This window comes from Sprattus sprattus (genome assembly GCF_963457725.1).
Source record: "Sprattus sprattus genome assembly, chromosome: 3".
NCBI lineage: Eukaryota > Metazoa > Chordata > Actinopteri > Clupeiformes > Clupeidae > Sprattus > Sprattus sprattus.
In genome coordinates this window covers 6,645,331-6,669,368 of record NC_137922.1, presented here as the reverse complement: position 1 = coordinate 6,669,368, position 24,038 = coordinate 6,645,331, and the positions used below count along the sequence as shown (strand labels likewise).

Below are 24,038 nucleotides of genomic sequence, written 5' to 3'. Positions count from 1 at the left end.
CTCCGTCAGGTCACCATCTCTCTCTTTCCCGAGCTTTATCCTAATCCCCGTCATCCACACTTCTAACCCAACCAGAATTAAACAGATATTTTACAACCAATCAGAACCCACAAACATTATGGTCTATAGGCAGACAAGGACCCAAGAGTTTAGACTCATTCCAAACAGCAGTTTCTCGTACAATTTACAAGAATCAAAAGGAAATGTATCCACAACTACGCATTGAAAACAATAAACAAAACTCTTCAACCACGCACACATACTATCATATACATCATCATATATGGGCCATTCTACCGAATTGATGCAAAGTCATGTCGGATATATTTAGAATTTTTGTATGGTTTATTTCCAAAACTTTGTCCATATATATATTGTACCATATCTAAAGTACACATATCTAGTAAAAGAACAGTCAAGTTTTATATTGTATTTTCAGAATGTGTTGGAATGTTTTTCCTCTTCCAAAAATTGTCACTACCGAAACATCACATTTACTATAGTAAAAAAGTATTATTATTGACCTGTTCAGATTGAGTTTCCTTCCCTTTTCTAAAGTGTATTTTTACAAATATTTCTTGAAGGTTTTCACAATGAAATCCATAGAAATGAATTTTTTACCAAATTTTCAAGTTCAATTTATCTGTTTCGGTAGTGACTGCACTGTTTCGGTAGTGACTGCACTGTTGGATGGATGTTCATTTTTCTCCCAAAATCATCCAAAAGGTGCTCTGGGCCGCCCTTTAGTCCACACAACACATTTATTTAAAAATTATGGGATTGAACTACTTACCATTTCATTTTGTCACTACCCAAATCATCTGGTCACTACCATATGTTTCGGTAGTGACTGTTTCGGTAGTGACAATTTTAGCTAACTTTAAGCATAAATAAAGAATTCTAGCAAGCACACGGCTTTCAAACACATCTTTGAAGAGGTGAACATACAAAAATAAGATTTTCCATGAAACCCCAAAAGGTTTACTTAATTGAAGAAAACATGCGTTTCGGTAGTGACAATTCTTAAGGTTACACGTCGATTTTCAGACTTTGGAACACATTTATATAAAAACTATGGGATTTAGCTACTTACCATTCAACCATGAGGGACAGAGATGCAGTGTCACTGCATGGTCAAAAATGCAGAGTCGTGGCTAAAACACAGGCTCAGCCAATGGACTAAAACTCTAGTGTTTCGGTAGTGACATGAAAACTAGGGACATGATTTTTTGAGTATAGTAAATTGATTTAAAAATTAAACCCACAATAAATCTAAATATTCCAAGTTCTGTTTCAACCCAATCATAAAGATCTTTGAAATTAAATCATTGAACAAAATCTAAAAAAATTTAAAAGTGTTATTTAAAGGCATTGAAATTTAGATGTCAGGGTTGGGGACAGCTACTTCCCAATAGAAAGTACCCTATAAATGATGATTTTGTATATATTTAGCTTATCACTATCTCATGTAATGCATTGGGTTTATATAGACCATAACATGTTCTAATTAAATATCTATGCCTAGATACCTAATTGTTTTGTATATAGTTTTTATTGTTGAGGGACTGCATATTACACGAATTCGGTAGAATGGCCCATATACAGGAGCTTCAGGTATATTTATATATATAGCATGAATCGTTACAAACCGTTTTGTTCCTCAACTCTCACCTTAAAGATCCAAAACATCTCCAAAACAGACCCTCATGGTGGAACACCGCCATTCCTCCATATACCTATGTTTTTGGTAAGTCTCCCTTCAATGGAAGAAACTGATCTATATCTGATGAGCACTGACTAGTGACAACTGACATGCATTTCATACTTGAGAAAGGTTACCAAAAAAATTGTGTCAAAGTTAGACAAAAGTCTATTCGCTAAAAGTCTATTTCATTTTGTGATTCTATTATTTAAGTGTAATTTCATGCATGCAATGTTGAGTAATAAGCATCATTTATACCAGCTTTTCACTCAACACAGCCGAAACTGGGTGAGACAAGGTGTGAAGATGGCCCGAGTCCGCCAACCCACGATGTGGGATGTAGGCTGGTTGGAATGGGGTTGCCATATAGGAAACACACACGGCACAGGAGACGGTGGCTTTCTTAAAAAATAGATATTAATTTACACGGGGATCCCCCAAAACAGATATTCACAAACTGACCAACACTGAAGCCCAAACAGGCAAGGTACAACACTCTGGTCACAAATCACACAGGTTTCGTCTATGTACCTTCTAAATTGGGCTAAAGTGTGGTGGGGATGGGTAGGTGTAGGCAATGTGGTGGGGGCAGTGTGGTGGGGGTGGGTAGGTGTAGGCAGTGTGGTGGGGGTGGGTAGGTGTAGGCAGTGTGGTGGGGGTGGGTAGGTGTAGTTAGTGTGGTGGGGGCAGTGTGGTGGGGGTCGGTAGGTGTAGGCAGTGTGGTGGGGGTGGGGGGTGGGGGCAGTGTGGTGGGGGTGGGTAGGTGTAGGTGTAGGCAGTGTGGTGGGGTGGGTAGGTGTAGGTGTAGGCAGTGTGGTGGGGGTGGGTAGGTGTGGGCAGTGTGGTGGTGGTGGGTAGGTGTGGGCAGTGTGGTGGTGGTGGGTAGGTGTAGGCAGTATGGTGGGGGCATAGTGGTGGGGGTGGGTAGGTGTAGGCAGTGTGGTGGGGGTGGGTAGGTGTGACTGCGACTGAAGACAAGAAAACTCACGGTCACGGAACCAAAGTACTGTACTGTACTGAATTTTCTCTGTCTGTTTTTTTTGTGACACGGTCACATCAGGGTGAATTTATGCGTTCATAATCTCCCATTGAATAATATACCGTCTTGTGTCTGTTATTAGAATAATCTGCCAGTGAAGAACATACTGTCTTGTGTCTGCTATTGGAATAATCATCCATTGAAGAACATACTGTCTTGTGTCTGTTATTGGAATAATCTCCCAGTGAATAATACACTGTCCTGTGTCTGTTATGTTATAATAGTGCGCATGACACAGAGAGAATGAGATCATTTAAGGCAGGAGGCCTGATGGGATGACTGATTTAACTTTCAAAATACAAGTTGATATTACATGTGCTGGTATTAGCATATGATAGCTTTAAGTGCATTTAAATGGATGTGATAATCCATTGTACTCAGTTTAGCTTAAAAAACTCATTTGGTTGATCAATGATAGAATGCCAGAAATCGCATAGCACTAACACACGATATACTCATATCTTTAATAATCATTCCATTGATGTATTGAAGTTCATATACATAACAACACTAACCCTTAGTTCATATACGTACATATTATGTTACATTTCTTTAAGTTTTTCCATACTTCCAGTCAACATGTAACAGAGTTGAACTAAGCACCCTCTTCAGCGTGGTAATTGGAGAAGGAGTTTTAAAGGGCGTATAGGGGTGGCAGAATACTTATTTTTTATTAGAGGCTTAACTTGACAAGTCGTTCATCATTACAGTATCTTAAAGCAATTTCCATACACTTCAATACAGAGTTTTATACAGACAAACATGAGCAAAGGTCAATAAAGGGAAGTATAAGGGCAGACATTGAAGTTAAAGCAAAATGCATAAGAACAAGACACTAATTGAAGACAAAATGAAAGCCATTACATTTATTTTTTTATGAGGGCAAAAAGAGAATAACTTTTTTCAGATATATTCATGGGAGTGACATGTAAAAACCTGCACAATGGACACTGGATAAAAACCTGGACACTGGATAACAACCTGCACACTGGACACTGGATGAAAACCTGGACACTGGATAAAAACCTGGACACTGGATAAAAACCTGCACACTGGACACTGGATGAAAACCTGGACACTGGATAAAAACCTACACATTTGACCCTACATGAAAAACATGCACACTGGACATTGGATAAAAACCTGCACATTGGACACTGGGCATTCTTATGTATTGCCGTGATACTGGCAGGCCACTGGGGTGTGGATGACCAGAGGAGAAGAATTTTGGCCGTCGTTATCAGCATGAGGGTTAAAGAGAGGGTAGATTGTGCCATTGAAATGTGCATGTTTGAATGAATAGAGTAGATCCCAGTGGCCTGCATTATAAAAGGAGACCAACCCTGCCTCATAATCCACAAACACCCCAACCCTTTCAAGCTTGTTTAATGGTGGAAGAGGAATAGAGCTATCAACTAAGGCCGAAAACACGTTGAAGTTACTTTTCTGTAATATCCAGTAACCTTTGTCAACTCTATATGTAAGTGATCCTTTTCTATTACTGGACTCTCTGATTATTCCTAAAGACCAGGCTTGTTTCCCCTTGACCTGAACCTCATAGTAAAATCTACCAGAGGAGAATCCCTGTTTACCCAATACAGAGTAGTGGTTATCAAACCGCTTTGGGTTGTCAGGGAGATCAGATGTAGTATTGCTATATTTCACTTGTTTCCCATCGGCAGACAGGATAAGAGAAGGATGAGCCGTTTCAGGGTCCAGGGTCACATCCACTGAAGGAGAGAAGGGATGGTTGTTTAACTAGCATACATTTTCTGAAATATTTATCACACACACTCCATCTTCTACCCAAAAGGCAATCAATATCAAGACAATGTCTTTCTAGAAAAAAAAGACTTACCAGCATACTGTTTAACTTCCTTTTCTGAGAACAAAAAGAGGACAAAATTATCATTAAAATCACCTAAAGTCTGTCTTTATGTTTTTTGTACTTTCAGCTAAATGTGAGCCACAAGATTCAGGCAGGTTGTGAAAGCCACAAGATTCAGGCAGGTTGTGAAACAACTCATTTAGGTTCAATTTCAACTTTTCCCAGTGGTAGATTTATGGACAATTTACTAGTAAAAAAAATATATATATGTTTTGAATCCTTCCAAAAAAGGCACATAAATAAGGCCTCAAAAGCCAAAAGTAGTGTTTTGAAGAAACACTTGATGACATATCCCTGAGTTAGCCTCAGGATCAGCGAGGCTGACTTACTGATATTATCATTTGAAAGGCCATGCTATCAACTAATGACTGCAGTCAGGCGGATTCCTGCAAATTTAGACACTGGCCCTCCTTTATAAAACGTACTTACGCACAGATTTGACCTTGTTTGTGCGATCAAATCCACGTCAAAGTACAGATTTATAAAAACTATTGCTGTCAGTTAAACGCGTTATTACCGTTAACGCAAACCCATTTAAAGGATGTACATTTTTTTATCACGAGATTAACATTTTTCAAATTTTAGATTAACGTTCTTTTTGGCCTGGCAAACTGTGTAGTTTCTTTCAAATGCTGTTGCAACAACTAGTAACCTTACAAAAACTACAGCACCACGCCGGATATAGCTAGACAGGAAGCAAAACAATAGGCACGCCGTTTGGGCTTGGAAGCTGGCCAATAGTAGTAGGCTAACGTTACGGTTTGGGTGAATGGTGAGTGCGATAAGGCAAAATGGATGATAAAAAGCTTCTGAATGGAAAATTTACTTTTAAAAGTTGTGTTGTGCAAAAGAAGCAAGCTTCACGGACGTCTTGAAATGTTAACAGGCTTGTCTGTTTGAGTAGCTGCCTGAAAGCAAAGAAGTAGTGGGCTTACCTTTAATTTGTTAAACTGACTGTTATGGTTAATTGTTTCTGAAAAAGACTGACTATGTTCCCAGCAAACTTGAAAAAAAGAAAATATTAAGCCATGGTTTAACTGCACTATAGGCTGAGTCCTTGTTTACCTGAAATGTATGTAAACTTATAATTTAATTTTGTACCGCCCTGTTTGACAATGTTGTTTTTCAATAAAATAAAACATTTATATAAAGCAAGCCAATCCACTTTTCCATGTTGATAAGAGCATGAAAATGATACAAATAAATCAAGGTACATTTAGAATGGATACAAATCTGCGATTAATTGCCATTAATTCTGAGTTAACTATGAGATAAATGCGATTAATCACGATTAAATATTTGAATCGTCTGACAGCACTAATAAAAACCATCTTTGACGTGTAAAAAGACTTATCTCTACGTCAGGTTCTAGGTCCGTAAGTACATTTCCTTGTAGCAATACTGGAGTACTGCAGGAATTCCGAACTCTCAGAGCGCCTACACGCAGTTTCATCATCATCATCGTCACGACCACCGTCACCATTAGGGCTAATGGTGAAAGGCCAAATGAATGTTTCGCTCAATAAAATCAAATAAACAATTTGAATAATTGTAATTGCATCAGTCCACAGCACTGTCCTTAGGACAAAAACGTGTGTAAAACATTTCGCTCAATCTAGAGCCTATAAAAGTCTGATAGTGACTTAGTTTTCAGTAAGATATATGTCTGCATTGGCGTTGTTAGAGGATATTGCCAAACGCGCAATAAGGAGAGAACGAGTTATTCGTGATCACGCAGACTTTATTACACAGGATGATGTATGGCTGATAAGCAGGTACCCGCTTGCCAAGAATGGCTCTGTTAGAGCTTTGTGCCCAATTGGGCCATCATCTACAGAGACGCACCAGATGCAACCAGGCCATACCTGTTCTTGGGTTCCTGGCTACAGGAACGTTCCAACAAGAAATTGGAGACCAGTCGGGTACATCCCAGTCATCATTTAGCAGAATGTAGCCCGATCTTCTTCAAGGTATTATCCCTCTCTGTCCCCAATTTATTAGATTTCCATACAGTGTCCAGGAACAGTGAAATGTGAAAGAGGATTTCCTGCATAAAACAGGGTTCCCAGTTGTTTCTCTTCCGATTGCGCACACTCAGCATAGGAAGCCCACTTCAATACAGCACATGAGCTGTTGGTAGTGGAGCGCACTATCGGCACGCTGAAGGGAAGGTGGCGATGTTTGGATGCATCGGGAGTGAGACTGCTATATGACCGCGAAAATCTTGGCTATATTTGCCAGATCACCCTAGCCTGTTGTGTGCTACACAGCATCTGTCTAAGCCATTGCATAGCTCTAGGAGAAGACGAAATGCGTCCACCCTCCCATCCCAGCTGGCTGAAACATGCACATACGCTGAGAAGACGGGCGCATATTCACCAACTAAACCAGCAGGTTATTAATGTTGATAGGAATACATGCACACATGTTCACATTATCTTCAGAATGTTTTATTTAGGCACGTTTGTTCAAAGAAGCCTGGATACCAGAGCGAACTTAGCCCCGCCCACAACATTTGAGGTCTGGAAGTTCGGTCTGGCATTCGCTCCGTTGGGGAGATATGATCAGATCTCAGAAAACTGACCTAACCAATCAAATTGTCAGGGCGGGCTTTATACGATGATTGACAGATGATAAACAGTAACGTAATCAACCACTTCACCAAAGACCGCTTGGTTTGAATTTGTTTTCAACAAAGATGGCTGCCGCTGGAGAGCTGAGATGTGTAGGCTAGATTCTGCCATCAAATCTGTTTTAGAAGACATCGACAGCGCATTAATTCCAAAAGAGGAACAGAGAAACGTGATCAATGCATTTGTCGATCAAAAATATGTTTTTGCTGCCCTTCCTACGGGATTCCGTAAAAGTTTAATTCATCAGCTGGCCCTGGTCACATACTTTGCGCTCTCATTGGTCCTAGGTATATCCAATTGAGCGGAGAGGCATTTTTTCCCCCTGGTTCATCAGGGCTTGACACTGTGCCTGATCTGGTCGCACATGCGACTGGAATTTTGGCTGTGCGACTTGATTTGAAATTACGGTCACACGCGTGCGCCTATAGAAATAAGCAAAAATTGTGCCTAGAGAATGGGCTGCAAAACCAAGTCATAGGCTGGCATGAGCGCTAAAAATAAACAAGATCTGCGTCCCGCTGGCGAAAACTAGTCCCTCGACAGGAACAAGCGATCAAATAAACTACTTTGACTCAATTCCCATGACGTAATCCAGCTAGCTGACATTGATTCGCGAATCAAGAAGCAGATAAGATAAACAGCAAGCACAGTTAGTACAGTACCGTAAATGCTCAAATTGTGGCCGGGGCTTGTATTTACTTTATTTGGGGCAGGCCTTTATTTCTTACTTATCTTCTGTTATAGAATTTTATTATTTAAATAATGGACATAATTGCAGTAGGCTAATATCATTCATTGCATATGCGTTCAACACTGCCTGCACATCCATAGCGCTTTATGTGCGGTGTCAACGTAAAAATAAACTTCGGAGTTATGGTCTCCACTGTCAGTCATGGAGGAAAAGATTTCCAAAGCCTTGATTTTAATCATTTTTCTAGACACTCTATTATGCTTATCGCGGACTGAAAAAAAAATATTCAACGAGCTGGTTTGATATCCAGCCTAACTTTCTTTCTACCTCCAGCTGCTAGTCGTAGCCTATCGCATTCGTCTCGGGTCAATGTCAAATTTCTTTGCTGCTTTTTCTCCCGAATGTTCTTCAGCAATCAGCATACACCATCTCTTTGAATTTAATTTCAAAGTTACGTAGTCTACTACTGCTTTATGATCCCTTCTGGAAAAAGTAACCTGTCTCTGTCATGGTTTTCATCATTTTTGGGGCAAAATCGCCAGTAGCAATCTCTTATATGCTAATTGTACATAAACTTTAGAAACTATTAAAAAGTTCCAGGCCTAGGGGCTCATGGTTTCATAATCTGTCCATGGCTGTGTTTGGTGACCACTGCTTACCCCGAAGTAACTGATAACAGTGTCATAATTTCGCCTCAAGCCAACAACATGACTAACAACATAACTCACCTTTAATTTTCTCCTTAAGCTCTTTGTTCTCGTCTTCTTTTGTCTTCAATGATTGCTCAAGTTGTTTTTTCTCCTCCTTCAAAGCTACATAGGGTGGAGGGGTGAATGAGTAGTTCTGACACTTTCATTTAAAACGTTTAAAACAAATGTTGTTTGAATAACTGAAAACATTTTAAATATCTGTTGAACTCCTTGGTTTCTCTAGGGAGAAACATGTTTTTGAGTGAGCAACAATTATTATAGCTGCTTGAAGATATCACATATCACATCACATATCCATCAAAACAAAAGTCTGGTATGAAAAAAGTTATGGCCTACAGTAGGCCGCCTACTTTAATATTAAGGTTGGGCTTTGAGTTGATTGTCACTTCTAATCATCAAATTCAGCTTCTACCAAGATAATTTGGAAACAAATCTGTCATTCAAATATTTATTTTAGACACGGAGTTGGGTGGGAGTCGCTGACCTACACAGGCTACATCCGACTGTTAGTGTTTTGACTGTGGCTGAGCCCATGAGAAACACATTTGGGTCTCACCATCAGATGTCTTCTGTAGTTTCTTCAGCGTCTCTTCATTGGTGTTCTTTGCAGACACCAAATCATCTTTGTCCTTTTCCAATTTAGAAATTATTGTGTCCTTTTTGCACAGCTGCTGTTTCATTTCTGACAGACATTCAACACATTGGCAGTTTAGACAAGGGAGATGAAAGCATACGTAAGTTAGCCTGGATACCAGCCCAAACCCCGCCCACAAAAAATTTTGTCAGGGAGATTTGGTCTGGCTCTGGGTTAATTGGGAGAGAGTTTCATCGGTAGGATCAAACCGGACCAATCAAATTGGCAGGGCGGGCTTTATACGTTGATGGACAGATACCAACGCTTGAGTTGAATTAACCGGTAGATTCGAACTCCGACCAAGATGGCCGCGTCTCGGGTGCTTAGTGGGAAATATTTTATGTGAATTAAGCTATCTACACGACTTTTTAATGTCTACATTGACTCGGTTAGTTGTGCATGTGCAACACGAATGTTACAGAGTATTGTTTGTCTTAACTAAAGTTCTCTAGACCATTATTGTTATATCATTGCTAACGTGTACACAAAAAACCCATCGAAATAAACTGTAGCTTGTAGCCTTAATGCTAATTAATTAACGTGAGCAGGCATATCTCAACAGACATTGACAGCGCATTCATTTTGAAAGAGGAACAGAGAAACGCGATTAAGGCATTTGTCATTGAAAAGATGTTTTTGCCGTCCTTCCTAGGGATCAGGTAAAAGTTTAATCTATCAGATGGTAATAGGCTACTACGTTGCTCTGATTGGTTCTAGGTATCCAATTCAGCGAATAGGCATTTTCTTTCCTGGTTCGTTGAAACACGCCCCATAATCACAGCCCAAAGGTCCGGTATCAGACTCATATTCTGACTAGAATCATGAGTATGACATCGTCAGGCTATACGTAAGTCAAAGTTTTACGTTATTAAACAGGGATGACAGAAAACATCCAGCAAGCTTATCAGTCAACTAGACTTGACAAGCATGATGTTCTTTTGTTTTGTCCCCAAAGTACTAAAACCATTTGAAGACATGAGCAAAGCACCGGCAAGAGGTGTGTGAGGATTGTGTTTGCGGTCTCAGCAAAGCGCTGACTCTTTGGTCAGTATGCCGAACACATTTCCATCTCACCTTTGGCTTTGTTCTGTTCGGCATTCAGCTCAGCCTCCCTGTCCTTAAGTTGGCCTAAGGCCTCTTCCTTTTCGCCCTCTAGCTTGGTGATGTCTTCATTTTTTCTTTGCAGCTGCTTCTTCATGTCTGGAAAAAAAGAGCAGTTCACTTTGACAATGAAGAATCATGAAAGTTGAATTGAACTTCATCAGGAAAGAGGGAAAAAGTCTCACCTTCATTCGTCAGTCTGAGACGAGCACAGTCTTTAGCCTCACCTACACTAACCCTCAGATCTACATAAAAAAATAGGTAACAGTTGAAAGGCTGGAGCATTACATTGCAAGAGTTCTGAATATAAGGAGACTGCTATAAAAAATATAGCCATTGGCATATTTGTACTAGCTTCATGAAGCTAATTGCCTTAAGCATAAGCAAAGAAGGAAATATTGAAGCTGGCTAAAGAATAACAGTGTGCTTTATATTTATTTAATGTTCTTGACAGCTGAAAGCTGGTTAAAGTAGCCATTTGTCATTTTGAACCTTACTGTCATTTTCAGTTTTCAGTTTAGCATTCTCTTGTTCTTTTTCTCCGAGTTGTTTCTTGAGATCTGAGAGGATAGTTAATGTTAAATCGTAGTCCTTTGAGCCATTAATCATGTATCACAATCATAGAAGAAAAAGCACAGGTAGCCACTGTGTCTCACCAGCTATCTCATCTGCTGTCTTCTGTGTGAGGTCTTTCTTATTATTCAGAAGTGTGTTCATTTTATCCTGCATTTGAATGGTCTTTACAACTGAGGGGTCAAACACAGTGGAGAAGAAATGCAAACATGGTGTACTCTATATGAGCATAAAGAAACATTTGCACATGAACAGTAGTCCCAGATTGAATGGATTGATGAGCTTACTCAGTGCCCCGTTTTCTTTGTCTAAACTTCCCAGCTTCTCACTACTGGCTTTGAGCTCCTCCTCTTTCATCTTAAGGTGGTTCATCAAGTCTGAGAGTGGAAATGACGGTAACATGATTTAACCACATTAAGCTTCAAAGTCTGATACTGACCTTTACAGAGTTTGATACAAAGTTTCAATAGGTTTGATTTCAGAAGGTCTTAACAGTTAGCAGGAGAAGGAGGAACATTGATATGTGAAATGTGACTGGACATGATGTTATCACCAGCAATCTCTTTTTCTGAGGACTGTCTGAGCTGTTTCAGTTTGGACTCCAAATCTCTGGCTGCTCTTTCCATGACTTCAATTTCTTCCTCTGAAAATAAAAGAATAAAACTATCCAAATATTCATAGGAATCCCACAAGTACTTTTCATTGAATGCTATGTATAAGTATCTAGTTAAACACGAGGTACTGGCACACACACACACACACACACACACACACACACACACACACACACACACAGATAAACAGTAGGTACTGGTACACACACACACACACACACACACACACACACACATAAACAGTAGGTACTGGTACACACACACACACATACACATACACAGGAGGTACTGGTACACATACTCCGTATGCCAACTCCACAGTCTTCAGCTTTCATCCTATCAATCTCTTGGCGCTTCTTGTCCAGCTCAGTTTCTATTGCTGAAAATAGGCAAACACACCCACATCATGTGAACAAGCTATTTGGTGACACTTTAAGAAATAAGAATGACATCTCCACCTATAAATGAAAAATGGTTTAGTAAGAAATTCATGTCAAACAATGAAAATAGTAAAAAAAAAAAAAAAAAAAACATGACACCAACCATTTATCTTTTTGGAAGAATCCTTTCTGGCTCTAGATAACCTGTCCTTCAGTTGGTTCATTTCGTCCTGTTGTTTCATCACCCTGATCACTGAAATAGAGACAGAGGGTGGATTAAGAAGGTGGTACATCCCCAATGACCTTAGATACTTTCAAGAAGTAATACTGGTGGTACTAGCTAAACCGGAAGAGTATGATGGGAACAACACAGAAGTGATGGGATTAATGCCTGAAGAGGATACAAACACATTACAACATTTGCCGTAGCTGTTCCTTTGGGGGAAAAACTATGTTAAAGCAAAAAAGCTAACAAAACTTGATTCATCATTACTAAAATCATGCATTAGTACATTGTGAAATATGTTATTTCATTAAAAGTTACACTAAGTCAGCAATTGTGTGGCCAAAAGCTTTGCAAAGTCCAAGTAATATTGCCTAATTCTTAGTGCGTACATATGTGAATATATAGGCTAATGCAACCCACCTGATTGGATTTTTTCTGCTTCTTTGTCTTGTAGGGCACCAATCTTTTCGTCCAGCTCAACCTCTAGCTCTTTTTAAGTAGACCAGAGTTCATTAAGAATGTTTTTCTGACTGAAAGTCATGAATCTTATATTTCACACACATACAAAATTACAAAAATATGCTGTTTTTACATATAACATCCTAGATATCACCATTTTTCCTACCAGCTATGCGTTTTAAGTACTCCTCGTTGTCCTCATGCATTGATGTATCTCTTTCCCTTAATACAGCAATGAGCGCTTGAACTGAGGAGAGGTAAATATAATAGCCGGTGTGATTACTTTTTGATAAAGATGCACATACTATCAAGATACAGGCAAGGATTTGGATACACTTTTCAGAAAAAGAGAGAAAGAAAATGTTATTGACTGACCACAATGAGCACACATATAATATTCTATTATGGTCTATAGTGATTTGACTGGAATGTTGCTTGGATCAGGTTGGGATTGTTGCAGAAACATATAATGATATGCATAGCCTGACTTTGTGTCAGCAGAAAAAAATCTTACTGATAGCATCACCTGGAAATGAGCTACAGACAGTTTTTTCAGTCCAGTTTTTGTTCTGGCAGCCAGTGAGTGGGTGTGAAGCAGGTGATTTTGGTTGGTGACTAAGAGGACATGTTTTCATTTCAAGTGCAAAAGAGATACAGTATTAGGATCAATTGTCAATACATCATTACGCTTCTCTCACTGTGAAAAGCCTGAGAGTAGAAAAGTGGAACTCACTTTGTGTGGCAGCGGGACTCTTCCCTCCAAGTTCTGTTTGTACTTTTTTCAGTTCTTCAATTTTCTTCTCCAATTCCTTCTTCAGTTCTAAGTAAGTCACATACATGTATAATTGCATAAACATAAGGCGGTTCAAAGACATACTTTTTATTCTTCAATTGCATGTTTTGAGAGAGAGCTTGCTTGAGCCTTCACCTGTCTCATCTCCAGTTTTGCCCCCTATGGCTCTCTTCAGTCTCTCAATTTCACTGCTCAGCATACTGATTCTAAGAACTAGGAAGAATATTCAAGAAACATGTTACACTTCAAATATTTTAGACTTTGTTTTAAAAAGCTGATATGTAAAACAGAATAGCGATGTTTTGCCATACTTAATTTGGGAACGTCTTCAATTTGTCTCATGTTTTCTGTCACTGTTGTCTTCAGATCTGTGAGGTAGAGGTTTGTAAAGTAAACTCATCTCAAAACAGAGAAAATAAGGGTACCACTTTACAATAAGACTCCATTATAAATGGTTTATAAATGGTTTATAAATAGGTTATTAATTAGGTTGTAAACCCTTTGTAAGTCATTAATAAGCCCTTATAAATTAGTTATAAACACAGTTTTCATCGATGCAGGCTCACTATTTGGGAAGATCCCCATCTCTGGGATAGTATCAGATGGTTATATGTATATATATAACTACAGAGCCTTAAGGAATGAATGTCAGCGGAGAAATACCTCGCAATAAAGAAACTGGAATCAGAGGGTAGAATTAGTATGAACCAGTGGTGGCTCCTGAGAAAATTCTCAGGGGGGGCATATTTTGATAATGATTAAGGCGACCCATTCAGTAGTTACATTAAGGAAGACAATTGTATCAATTTGTTGTTAGCTAATGAACTCATACAGCAATACCTTTTTGACCACTAGATGGCATCACACAACAGAAAACATCGATATTTTGGGTCCATTGGCCAGGAGACTCCCAGACCTTAATTCCATTGAGAACTTGTGGTCAATCCTCAAGAGGCGGGCGGACAAACAAACAAAAAATATTTCTGACAAACTCCAAGCATTGATTATACAAGAATGGGTTGCCATCAGTCAGGATTTGGCCCAGAAGTTAATTGACAGCATGCCAGGGCGGATTGCAGAGGTCTTGAAAAAGAAGGGTCAAATCTGCAAATATTGACTTTTTGCATTAACTTCATGTAATTGCCAATAAAAGCCAGTGATACTTATTAGATGCTTGTAATTATACTTCAGTCTTCCATAGTAACATCTGACAAAAATATCTAAAGACACGGAAGCAGCAAACTTTGTGAAAATGTAAATTTGTGTCATTCTCAAAACTTTTGGCCATGACTGTACATGTATATATGTACATGTATATATGTCTATGGATCAGACGGATTAGTGGTAGAATCTGACAGAAAAAAAGCTCCCCGTAGGCAGTGCCTCGCCCCAATCTCCACTATGCCTATGGACAAGCCACCCCTGGTATGAGCTATATTTTAGAAATGAACAGTACAGAACATACGAGGGGGTGTGAAGATCAGTGGTATCAGTAGTGTTGCATGCTGGGTGTGTGATTGTGTGTGTGTGTGTGTGTGTGTGTGTGTGTGAATAGAGGGGTGTGGAAGTTGTCTGCGATTTAGTGATGCAAGTGTTGAAAAGGCTAGAGTGATTTAATAACGCCTAACACAAAATTATACTGACGGAAGACATTAGATAAGTAAAGAAGACACTTCAGAAAATGTTCGAAAAATAGGAATCATGATTGTAAATATAGATCGCTTGGAGTAGTATAACAATCAGTCCGCGAATGTATCTCGCCATAGATAACAGAGTCAATTATACGTGTTCTGCGAAGCATAGAATATAGTCAGTGCCGGCGAAGTCAGTGCTGAGGACCGCGTGCTGATTGGAGTGGACTGGTATTTTGGACCATCCCAACCCCGCCGGCCCACAGGGGATTCCCCCGGTATATCCCTGATGGCCAGTCTGCCCCTGACACCAAGTACAACTATATCACCTGTGTATTGTTCCTTAATTGTGGAACAGCTGTCGATTACTTCCTGTTTAGATTTCTCCAAGGCTGGAAAGCAGAGGGAAGAGAGAAAAAAAAAAAACATAACTGATGTTCAAAAACAGGTTTAATGTAATGTAAATGTCAGACCTGCATATATGGGTCACAACTTGAATGTCAGATCAGTAAATTGTACTTCTAAACATTTGTTTTTCATGCTGAGCATAGCTCTTTTCATGTTGGAAGAGATAGAGAAGAAGCATTCGTGCGATGTTAGTGTGTCTTTATATTTTCCAGAGAGTCTTACCATTGTTTTCGGCTTTTATTTTGGCATTTTCATCTTCCTTTATACTGAGCTGTTTCTTGAGGTCTGTGAAAATAAGTCATTTTTTACATTGGTATGTTTTTCCGATCCGGCCATCAAAAACTATAATCACTGGAAAGTTATACAAGTACCAATCATTCTTTACCATCAACTTCCTCTGCCATTCTCTGTTTCAGGTCTTTCTTCTCACTTAAGAGTTGATCCATTTTATCCTGCATTGTAATCATCTTGCCGACTATTGAGTTATAAAAAACTTCGATTTAGTATCCATGGATATGGTGCAATGTTTGTCTCAAAATGGCCAAGAACATTCATGTGCTGTGGTACCTAATATGGTATAACACATTAAAACACAGTGTTTGAGAAGGCATTTGTTACATTAATGCTCATGTGTGTTAATATTTCTCATTACACAATAAAAAAAAACATACAACACTGACATTTCTGATTGGCTGGCAGGTGTCAGGATTTTCTGTATAACAGAACTCCTATGAAGTGGACCCAGTAAAAAAGTTCTATATCAGTGCTCTGGAAACTTTGAATGGTAGATATAACAACCATAGTAAATGAAAGTTGATTGAAAAGCTGCCAAGGGTACTACAGTGAGTGTGTAGTCATGCAAGCTAATGAATGATCAACATAGATGTATACTCTCATTTGCCAAGTGGTGTAAACACCACAAATTCTGTGGTTAAATAACATGTTAACTGGAGAACCAGCAGGATAGCTGGATAGCAAGCACAGAGTTGGAAACAGCTAGCAAGCTAAAGGATTTGGGCTTAGCAACAATAATCAACTGTTACCTAGCAAAGTATCCAACATTATCCTTGTCTGTGACTAAAGAAAGTAGGACTACAAGTACTACCACTGTTGGCCTTCTTTTTAAACTGAACCAAATGTTTCCTTTGTAGGCTATACATGCATGCCTAAAATAAATACATGGCAACAGGGAGAATATCCTGATAATCTGCTCCATCTGCTTGCTCCTGATTCTCTCTTCTCCTTCCTTTCCTTCTGTCCCCTCTTTTCCCTCTTCTATCTCTATTTCTCTACCCGGCCAAACTAAGATTTTCCTTTCCCTAGCAGCCTTAGCACTTGCTCTAGGGTGTTCTGTGAAGAACCTAGAGACAATTTAAATTGTGATTGGTGATATACAGTATAAATGCGATTGGATTTGATTGAAATTAACATAAGCAGGATAATGGCCTTCAAGGTGTCCCGTTATATGCTTATCCAGTTTTCCTCTGCCTAGTCCAATATTTCCGTATAACGGGACACCTTGGTGGCAAACAGAAAGAAACAATAAAAGGCTGATCTACTTACTAAGTGCTCCGTGTTCCTTATCCAAATGCTGCAGTCTGTTATTACTGCTGATCAGCCCTTCCTTTGCCTTCTGAAGTTGTTTTAACATTTCTACAAAATATATATTACAATTAGAAACAAACTAGACTGGTCTGAATAGTGTTATAAATACATGAATTAAAGCTATATGTTAACATGTCAAATTATGACAGAAAAACAACTCTGTTTTCAGTAAGCCCAAGAGTTGAAGTAGGTCAGGGTCAAAGGTCACCTTCCATCTCTTTCTCAGAGGATTGTCTGAATTTTTTCAACTTAGCCTCCAAATTTCTGGCCTCTTTCTCCAAAGCAGCAATTTCTTCCTCTTAAAGATGAAAGAATAATGAAGAATAGAAGAAACATTATTTGCTTTGTAATAATACTACTCATAGAACGCATTAAGTAAACATGAGGAAGTTCTCCCACTCACTCCGTTTGCCAGTTCCACAGTCATCAGCTTTTATTCTGTCAATCTCTTGGCGCTTCCTCGCCAGGTCATCCTCAAATGCTGTAAATAGTTAATTGTTGTTGAGCAGAAGACAACCACATCATGTTGACATGCTGTAACATTATCCCCCTTTTCCAGTCTCTCTCGACATGACCTGTATCTCTCTATCTCTACCATCCAATATCTGTTTTCTTTTTAGTTTTTATTTCTATTAAATGATGCAAGACTTTTTGGTTTCGTTTCGCTGCCCTTACGTATAATATCATACAAGTGAAACCACAAAAGTTTGGCACCAACCAGCAATCTTTTTGGAAGCTTCCAGTCTGACTTTGGATAACTTGTCTTCCAGCATGGTGATCGCCTCCTGCTGCTCCATCACCTGAATCACTGAGAACACAGAGGATAGTACAAATAGATACAGTAAACTGAAGAAGTACTGAAAGTAAACTTTAGTAGTACTCAAACTGATCCGGCATTGATGGCTTCTTGTTTTAAATGCCATTGTTTAACAGTAAAGAGTATAAGTAAACAGTAAGAGAAGAACGAATTCTTAAAGTTGCATTTTTGTTTTTCAGTTTTAAAATGTAAGTTTTCACACATGCAGGCCTCACATACTTGCTTTGATCTTTTCTGCTTCTTCACCTTGCAGGTCAACAATCCTTTCATACAGCTCGGCCTCTAGCTCTGTTAAGAGGACCAGAGTTCATTAAGAGGAATTATCTGTCTGAATGTCCCCCCTCAACATATTATATTTTTCTCTATAACAATTTTTTCTTACCAGCAATATGTTTCAAATAATCTGCATTGTCCTCTTGCTTTGATGCAGCTCTTTCTCGTATAACAGCAATGAGCTCTTTGACTAAACGAGAATGAATATTAAAAACTTGTGAGGATAAACATATGAATGATGATGACCTGATAGCTGTATTGCATGCGGAGATACAGCAGTTCTATGAAATATCTATGTACCTACAGCATACATACACATCCTAACAATATTATTCTGATAATATTATTACCATAAGACATTAGATAAGATTCAAATGTAAAGTAAAAAAGGTAAAAACATTTTATTTGAATGTTTAGTTTTAAGGTGTGCCAGGGACAGCTTCTTGACAGGAACACATTTGACACATACTCTTTACATTCTTCACTGAAATTGTATTGCGGCAGAATACCCCTGGGAGTTCTGAGTCTATAAAATATGTGTAGTGTGTGGAGGTTACCAGAATGCCACGGGTGTTGGGACTGTTTTGTGGCCTGTGTTTGTTATCGTTCAGGTTATGTATTCCTTTTGTGTCTAGTGAGTATTTTGTGGACAGACACACAAGAACTTACACAGGCATACTGTCTGTGTTAGTTCTTGTGTGTCTGTCCAGAGTAGATGAGACCATCAGTGTGAATGATGGTGTGCCCTTCTGCTGTGCCTTCTTTGTTAAGTTCATGGGTTGAAGCCAAAGAAAATCCACCTTTGTTTGTTTGCTACAGTTATTATGAAAAGTCTGGGGATGTCAAAATGCGTGGAACTCACTTTGCGTGGAAGCTGGAGTATTTGCTCCGAGTTTCTCCAGTTCTTCAATTTTCATCTTCAATTCCTTATTCAGTTCTAGGTAAGCACATGTTGACATTTTAAAGAGGGAATATTATGCTCATTTTCAACGTTCATAACTTAAATTTTTTGTTTGTCATACTGTACACCTATTAACCCTGTGTCTTAAACACTCTGTAAAGGCCATGCCCACTGACGGTGTCTGGCGCATGTCAAAGTTTAGAACAGGTCCATAGAAATGACTTGATTTTCAATTAAATCCACATATTTTTACCGTCTTCAACAATTTGAGCCAACTTCTGTGGCACTAAGGGTTAAAGCATGACTCTTCTTTCCTTAGCAACCATTGCCACTAGTATACAAATCTAACCAGCGTTACCCTTCTTAAAGCAAATATTTAGCTAAGAAAGAGGATGACTCAATGGTGTAGTGATATGGATCTAAAATAAGATATGGAAATACGTTATGTTTTTCGCCGTTTTTCAAGGCGATTCAGGCAGCTGAGAAAAGTGTTTTCTGTTGGAGTGTTACTCCCTCTGGCATGAACTCTGAACTTTGTGACCTTTACATGCACAAAAAGCTATATAACACAGTAAATGAAAAGACAGAAATGGGTCCTCTTTAACACCATTAGAAGGTCCAATGATATTTTTCAAGCGTCTAAGCTGCATTGTTTGGGAGAGAGCTTTCTGAAACCTTCACCTGTCTTATCTCCAGTCTGACTCTCTATCTGCCTCTTCAGTCTTGCAATTTCACTGATCAACATGTTGATCCTGAAAACTGAGAAAAGGAGTATTAAAATGATGCAGTCCATAAATATAAGGATTAACACTTTATATTTCATTTCATTTGTATTTTTTTTATTTTTTTGCATCATTTTGCATGAAAATGAGCTGGCAAAATTGGACAGCACTGTCTTTGCCATACTTAATTTTGGGATGTCTCCAATTTCATTCATGTTCTTCTCAAACTTTGTCTTCAGATCTGTGTGGCAGAAGTGAGAATTACAATAATAAAGTGTGAGAATCCATGTAAACAGTCATTATAACAAACATATCAGGCAAAAGAGGGCCGCTGGGACTTATCACCTGTGTGTTGTTGCTTGAGTGTTGCACAGCTGTCCTCTATTTCCTTGATGGTTGTCTCCAGGGCTGAGTCGAAAGGAGGGCAGAAACAGAGAAACAGAGTGTTGGTGCCGCACCTGAGCCATTCTTAGGGAGATGACTCCTAAATGTCTTGGGTTGCTCAAGAGGGATTTTTTATTATAAGAATACTTCTCGATGTTTTTAAGAAATATATATTGTTCTGGTACATTTGCGTGGGTAGCGTATAGCTAGTATACATTGGAGCCAATACAAGGGTGGCTGTGTGTTTCCGAGTAGCCTGCCTGCAGCATACCTTTCATTTTGATTTGCAGTTGGTTATTGTCCTCCACCTTGACTTTCAGGTTTTCTCTTAGGGCTGTGCAAATAAAACACATTTTTATGGACAGCTCACTCACCCTTGTTCCACTTTATCATTGCTACAGACTTCTCAAATTCACAGTATATGTTCAAACTTAGGAGCACCTAAGAACAAAGTTCTTACCCTTAATTATGGCAGCTAAGGTCTCTTCAAAGTCTTTGGACCCAGATATAACTGTGTTCATTTTACTCTCCATAGCCACCAGCTTCAGAACTGATCAAGACAAGAGACAAATCTCTCTCAATACAGGTCTGTTTACAAGAAGTGAATTGTGCTGCAAATGTGTGCTTGTTCTGCACCGTTGATTGAATTCATATCATTGTCAGCGAGAGGATTTTTATCTAGGCAGAATTGTTTTAAGGCCTTTTTCTCGTAACAAATTCAAACAGTTGCTTACGTAGATCTCCATTTTCGTTGTCCAGACTTGTCAATCTTTCTTTGCTGATTTGCAGTTGTTTTTTCTTCTCCGTCAGACGTTCCTCCAGCTCTGCCAAATGCACATTTTGTTTGCATGTGGACCACCAAATACAACAAGTACATACCAGCATTGGTATTGGCACGGAATTCAGCAGTAACCCCCTCAGTGACACAAACTAAAAAAGCAAGGCACCTTTGATTTGGTCCTCTTCAGCCTGTTTTGTCCTAGTTAATTCCAACTCGAGTTTATTGGCTTCAGCCACCAATTCTGCAATCTTCTCCTCTGGAAATTCAAATCAATACAAAAAATACAATACATCAATAAGCTACTAAATGTAATATCCTGTATATTAGAATATGATATTTTAATATATCTTATTGTGCATGTACGTAGTAGTCATATATGTAACCTTGAAGTATCAACACAAACATAAGATATTTGGGAGAATCTAAGACATTTGATTTTTTAACATCTGCTTTTCCACAATCCACAATTTACTTACCCAAAGCATTGACTCCACAGTCTTTTACTTTCAGCTCATTGATCTCTTTGTACTTCAGGTCCAGTTGTCTCTGAAGCCCTGAAACATTGAAGAGCAAAGGTTGATTCCAAACAGAGCACATATTGTTACAATATTAAATTGCAGTTTCTGTCTTTTAATACAATCCCTCTTATCCACTGGGTTATCAGTCACAGGGTCAAAACATTAAAATATACAGTGAAACTTGTTGACTGATTTCAGGTACGATTTGTCTGTGAATGATCATATATATATATATATACACATGTCAGTAGCATGTAACTGTAAGAGTGGAAGACTAACACATGCATTCTCTCTGTCACTTTTATGTAGTGAACCATACATTTACACTTCCATCCAAATGGGCACAAGACAATACAGTAGCCATGCTGTGAGTAATGCATGACAAAATGTATTTGCATTACATGCAAAAATGTATAATGTATTACATGCAAAAATGTATAATGCATTACGTGCAAAAATGTATAATGCATTACAAAAATGTATTAAAAAAAATATTTACAACCACTTTCTTAGTTTCTCATTTCTAGCTAGCTTAATAAATGTGTTTACAAAAGTAAATAAGAAGTCATTAGTAACATGATGACTTTTCCCAGACAGTAATGAGTAAGGAAATCAGATTACATTTTAAGAGAAGTAAGTGTAGTGAACTGTAGTGTAGTAGAATAAAAGCCACTTTAAAGGTGTGGTCCCCTGCTCTAGTTGTCCACTCTGTTTGCTGTCGAGCTTAACTATCAACAACCTTTTCCCAGAATCACTGACCTAGCCTTTAATATTATCAGCACCAAATGATTTGCCAATCACCGACACCATGTGACTTGTTCACTGCCTTTTCCATCTTTCTCTCCGTTCTCCTCTGTTCTATACAGGTGGCACCCACCTTTTATCTTTTTGGAGGACTCTACTTTAGTTTGTGATATTCTGTTCTGCAAAGAGGTCACATCCTCTTCCATGGACATGATCTTGATCACTGAAAGAGAATTCAACTTTAATTACACTTAAACGTCAATTTGTTATGTGTTCTACTTGGAGCCTACACAGTGGGATTGAATACAGGAATATGTGCACATGATAGTGGTGTGCATGAATGTATTTTTGACGCACAAAGGCTGTTTCTTTAGTATACTTACACAGTTTTGTTCTTTCAGCTTCTTCTCCCTTGAGCAGCGCAATCCTCTCATTCAGCTCATTCTCTAGTGCTGTGAGAAAGACAATAACATACTGTCGGTTTGACAAAGTCTTTGGTTCAAATGCTGATTAACCCTTTATTAAACATACTACCATTTATTACTTTTGTGATACTGTATTTGCTGTCTTACCATCAATCCGTTGCAGATATATGTCATTGTTTTCCTGTTCAATTTCCTTCCTTCTCTGTATCATGATAGTCAAGATGTTCTTGACTGGAAGAGAACACAGGGAAGTTGTCCAGCATTTATTGCATATGGTGTTCAAGGGTATGTATTCGTTTAAAGAATGGATAAAACATACTGTTTTTGGAGTCCTTTCTATTACTCAATCCCAGTTGATTTTCCAGTTCTTCCAGTTCTTTTGTTTTCCTCTGCAGCTCTGTCTCCAGCACTAAGAACAGACAAACATATTTATTTAAAGGGAGCGATACAACTTAGAAGGTAATATTCTTTTATAGAATTGAACAACTCCTACTCACCAGTCGTATCACCTGTCACCCCTTCTATATTTTTCTGCAGTGTCTCAATTTCCAGAATCAACATGCTCATCCTAAAAACTGAAGGTGCAAAACATGGCTCAAGACATATATAGTATGTATCTGCTGATCATGCATATATGAAGTATTTTCATTCATTGGATATTGATTTACTACAGATTATAATAAACACAAATAGGTGTACATATACAATGCAAACTTATTTAAATAAAGTTGCCATTAAACCATATTAGAGAAATATTAAAAAGGTATCTGTTTGATTTAGACAGTAGCAGATACATACTCAGTTCCGAGTTCTTATCAACTTTCGTTAATGTTTGGTCAAACTCTGTCTTCAGCTCTGTGACAGAGAAAAAACACATCAGACAAGTGGTAAAAGGCCTATCAAAGTCATTATACAAGCAATAGGACCAAACGACAAACTAAAGACAAACCTGTGTTCACTTAATATCACTTTCCAATTAATTTAACATTCAGTTTTTTCTGTACCTTTTCAGTGTCTCCACATTGACTTCCATTCTTTTCTTTCAAAAACCCATTAAAATAGATGGAATTTTACACTTTTCATCACTTTTAGATGCTTTCTTTTGAAGTGTTCCAATTATATTAATAGGGTTTTCAAAATAACATGGTATTTTCAATCAATTCATTATAAAACTTTTACACTCATTGTATAAACTGCTAAGCCTTTGCCATGTTGGATGGATTTGAATAGTGGCCAGTCTGCGTTACAGAACAAGTGTATATTTTCCCCCTCCTTGCTTTTGATGGGGAGCAAGCATTTTCGAAATGGCAAATTCCAGAACTTCAAAATACCCAAAGGTAATATGTAAAATATTTCAAACCATATTTGTAAGAACAAACTGTTACT

The 24,038-nt window shown here is 38.5% G+C and overlaps 1 protein-coding gene across 1 annotated transcript in view; it reads right to left on the bottom strand.

Annotated features, from left to right (window-relative positions):
- Nucleotides 1-3,908: 3,908 nt before the first annotated feature.
- Nucleotides 3,909-24,038, bottom strand: part of LOC308362602 (uncharacterized protein) — a gene marked incomplete at both ends in the record, with an annotated part of 56,424 nt that continues 36,294 nt past the window's right edge. Inside the window, 41 exons of the mRNA XM_080835334.1 lie at nt 3,909-4,471; nt 4,600-4,623; nt 8,682-8,765; nt 9,220-9,345; nt 10,372-10,497; nt 10,584-10,643; nt 10,896-10,958; nt 11,055-11,144; nt 11,259-11,348; nt 11,525-11,614; nt 11,887-11,964; nt 12,129-12,218; nt 12,612-12,680; nt 12,817-12,897; nt 13,384-13,470; nt 13,579-13,656; nt 13,755-13,811; nt 15,404-15,466; nt 15,705-15,767; nt 15,868-15,957; nt 17,046-17,135; nt 17,296-17,385; nt 17,491-17,568; nt 17,806-17,895; nt 18,124-18,192; nt 18,287-18,367; nt 19,040-19,114; nt 19,760-19,837; nt 19,985-20,041; nt 20,146-20,208; nt 20,456-20,518; nt 20,645-20,734; nt 20,919-21,008; nt 21,132-21,221; nt 21,442-21,519; nt 22,361-22,450; nt 22,611-22,679; nt 22,800-22,883; nt 22,972-23,061; nt 23,150-23,227; nt 23,451-23,507. Of these exons, the coding sequence (XP_080691460.1) occupies nt 3,909-4,471; nt 4,600-4,623; nt 8,682-8,765; nt 9,220-9,345; nt 10,372-10,497; nt 10,584-10,643; nt 10,896-10,958; nt 11,055-11,144; nt 11,259-11,348; nt 11,525-11,614; nt 11,887-11,964; nt 12,129-12,218; nt 12,612-12,680; nt 12,817-12,897; nt 13,384-13,470; nt 13,579-13,656; nt 13,755-13,811; nt 15,404-15,466; nt 15,705-15,767; nt 15,868-15,957; nt 17,046-17,135; nt 17,296-17,385; nt 17,491-17,568; nt 17,806-17,895; nt 18,124-18,192; nt 18,287-18,367; nt 19,040-19,114; nt 19,760-19,837; nt 19,985-20,041; nt 20,146-20,208; nt 20,456-20,518; nt 20,645-20,734; nt 20,919-21,008; nt 21,132-21,221; nt 21,442-21,519; nt 22,361-22,450; nt 22,611-22,679; nt 22,800-22,883; nt 22,972-23,061; nt 23,150-23,227; nt 23,451-23,507 (3,722 nt within the window). The remainder of the gene's footprint in view (nt 4,472-4,599; nt 4,624-8,681; nt 8,766-9,219; nt 9,346-10,371; nt 10,498-10,583; nt 10,644-10,895; nt 10,959-11,054; nt 11,145-11,258; nt 11,349-11,524; nt 11,615-11,886; nt 11,965-12,128; nt 12,219-12,611; nt 12,681-12,816; nt 12,898-13,383; nt 13,471-13,578; nt 13,657-13,754; nt 13,812-15,403; nt 15,467-15,704; nt 15,768-15,867; nt 15,958-17,045; nt 17,136-17,295; nt 17,386-17,490; nt 17,569-17,805; nt 17,896-18,123; nt 18,193-18,286; nt 18,368-19,039; nt 19,115-19,759; nt 19,838-19,984; nt 20,042-20,145; nt 20,209-20,455; nt 20,519-20,644; nt 20,735-20,918; nt 21,009-21,131; nt 21,222-21,441; nt 21,520-22,360; nt 22,451-22,610; nt 22,680-22,799; nt 22,884-22,971; nt 23,062-23,149; nt 23,228-23,450; nt 23,508-24,038) is intronic.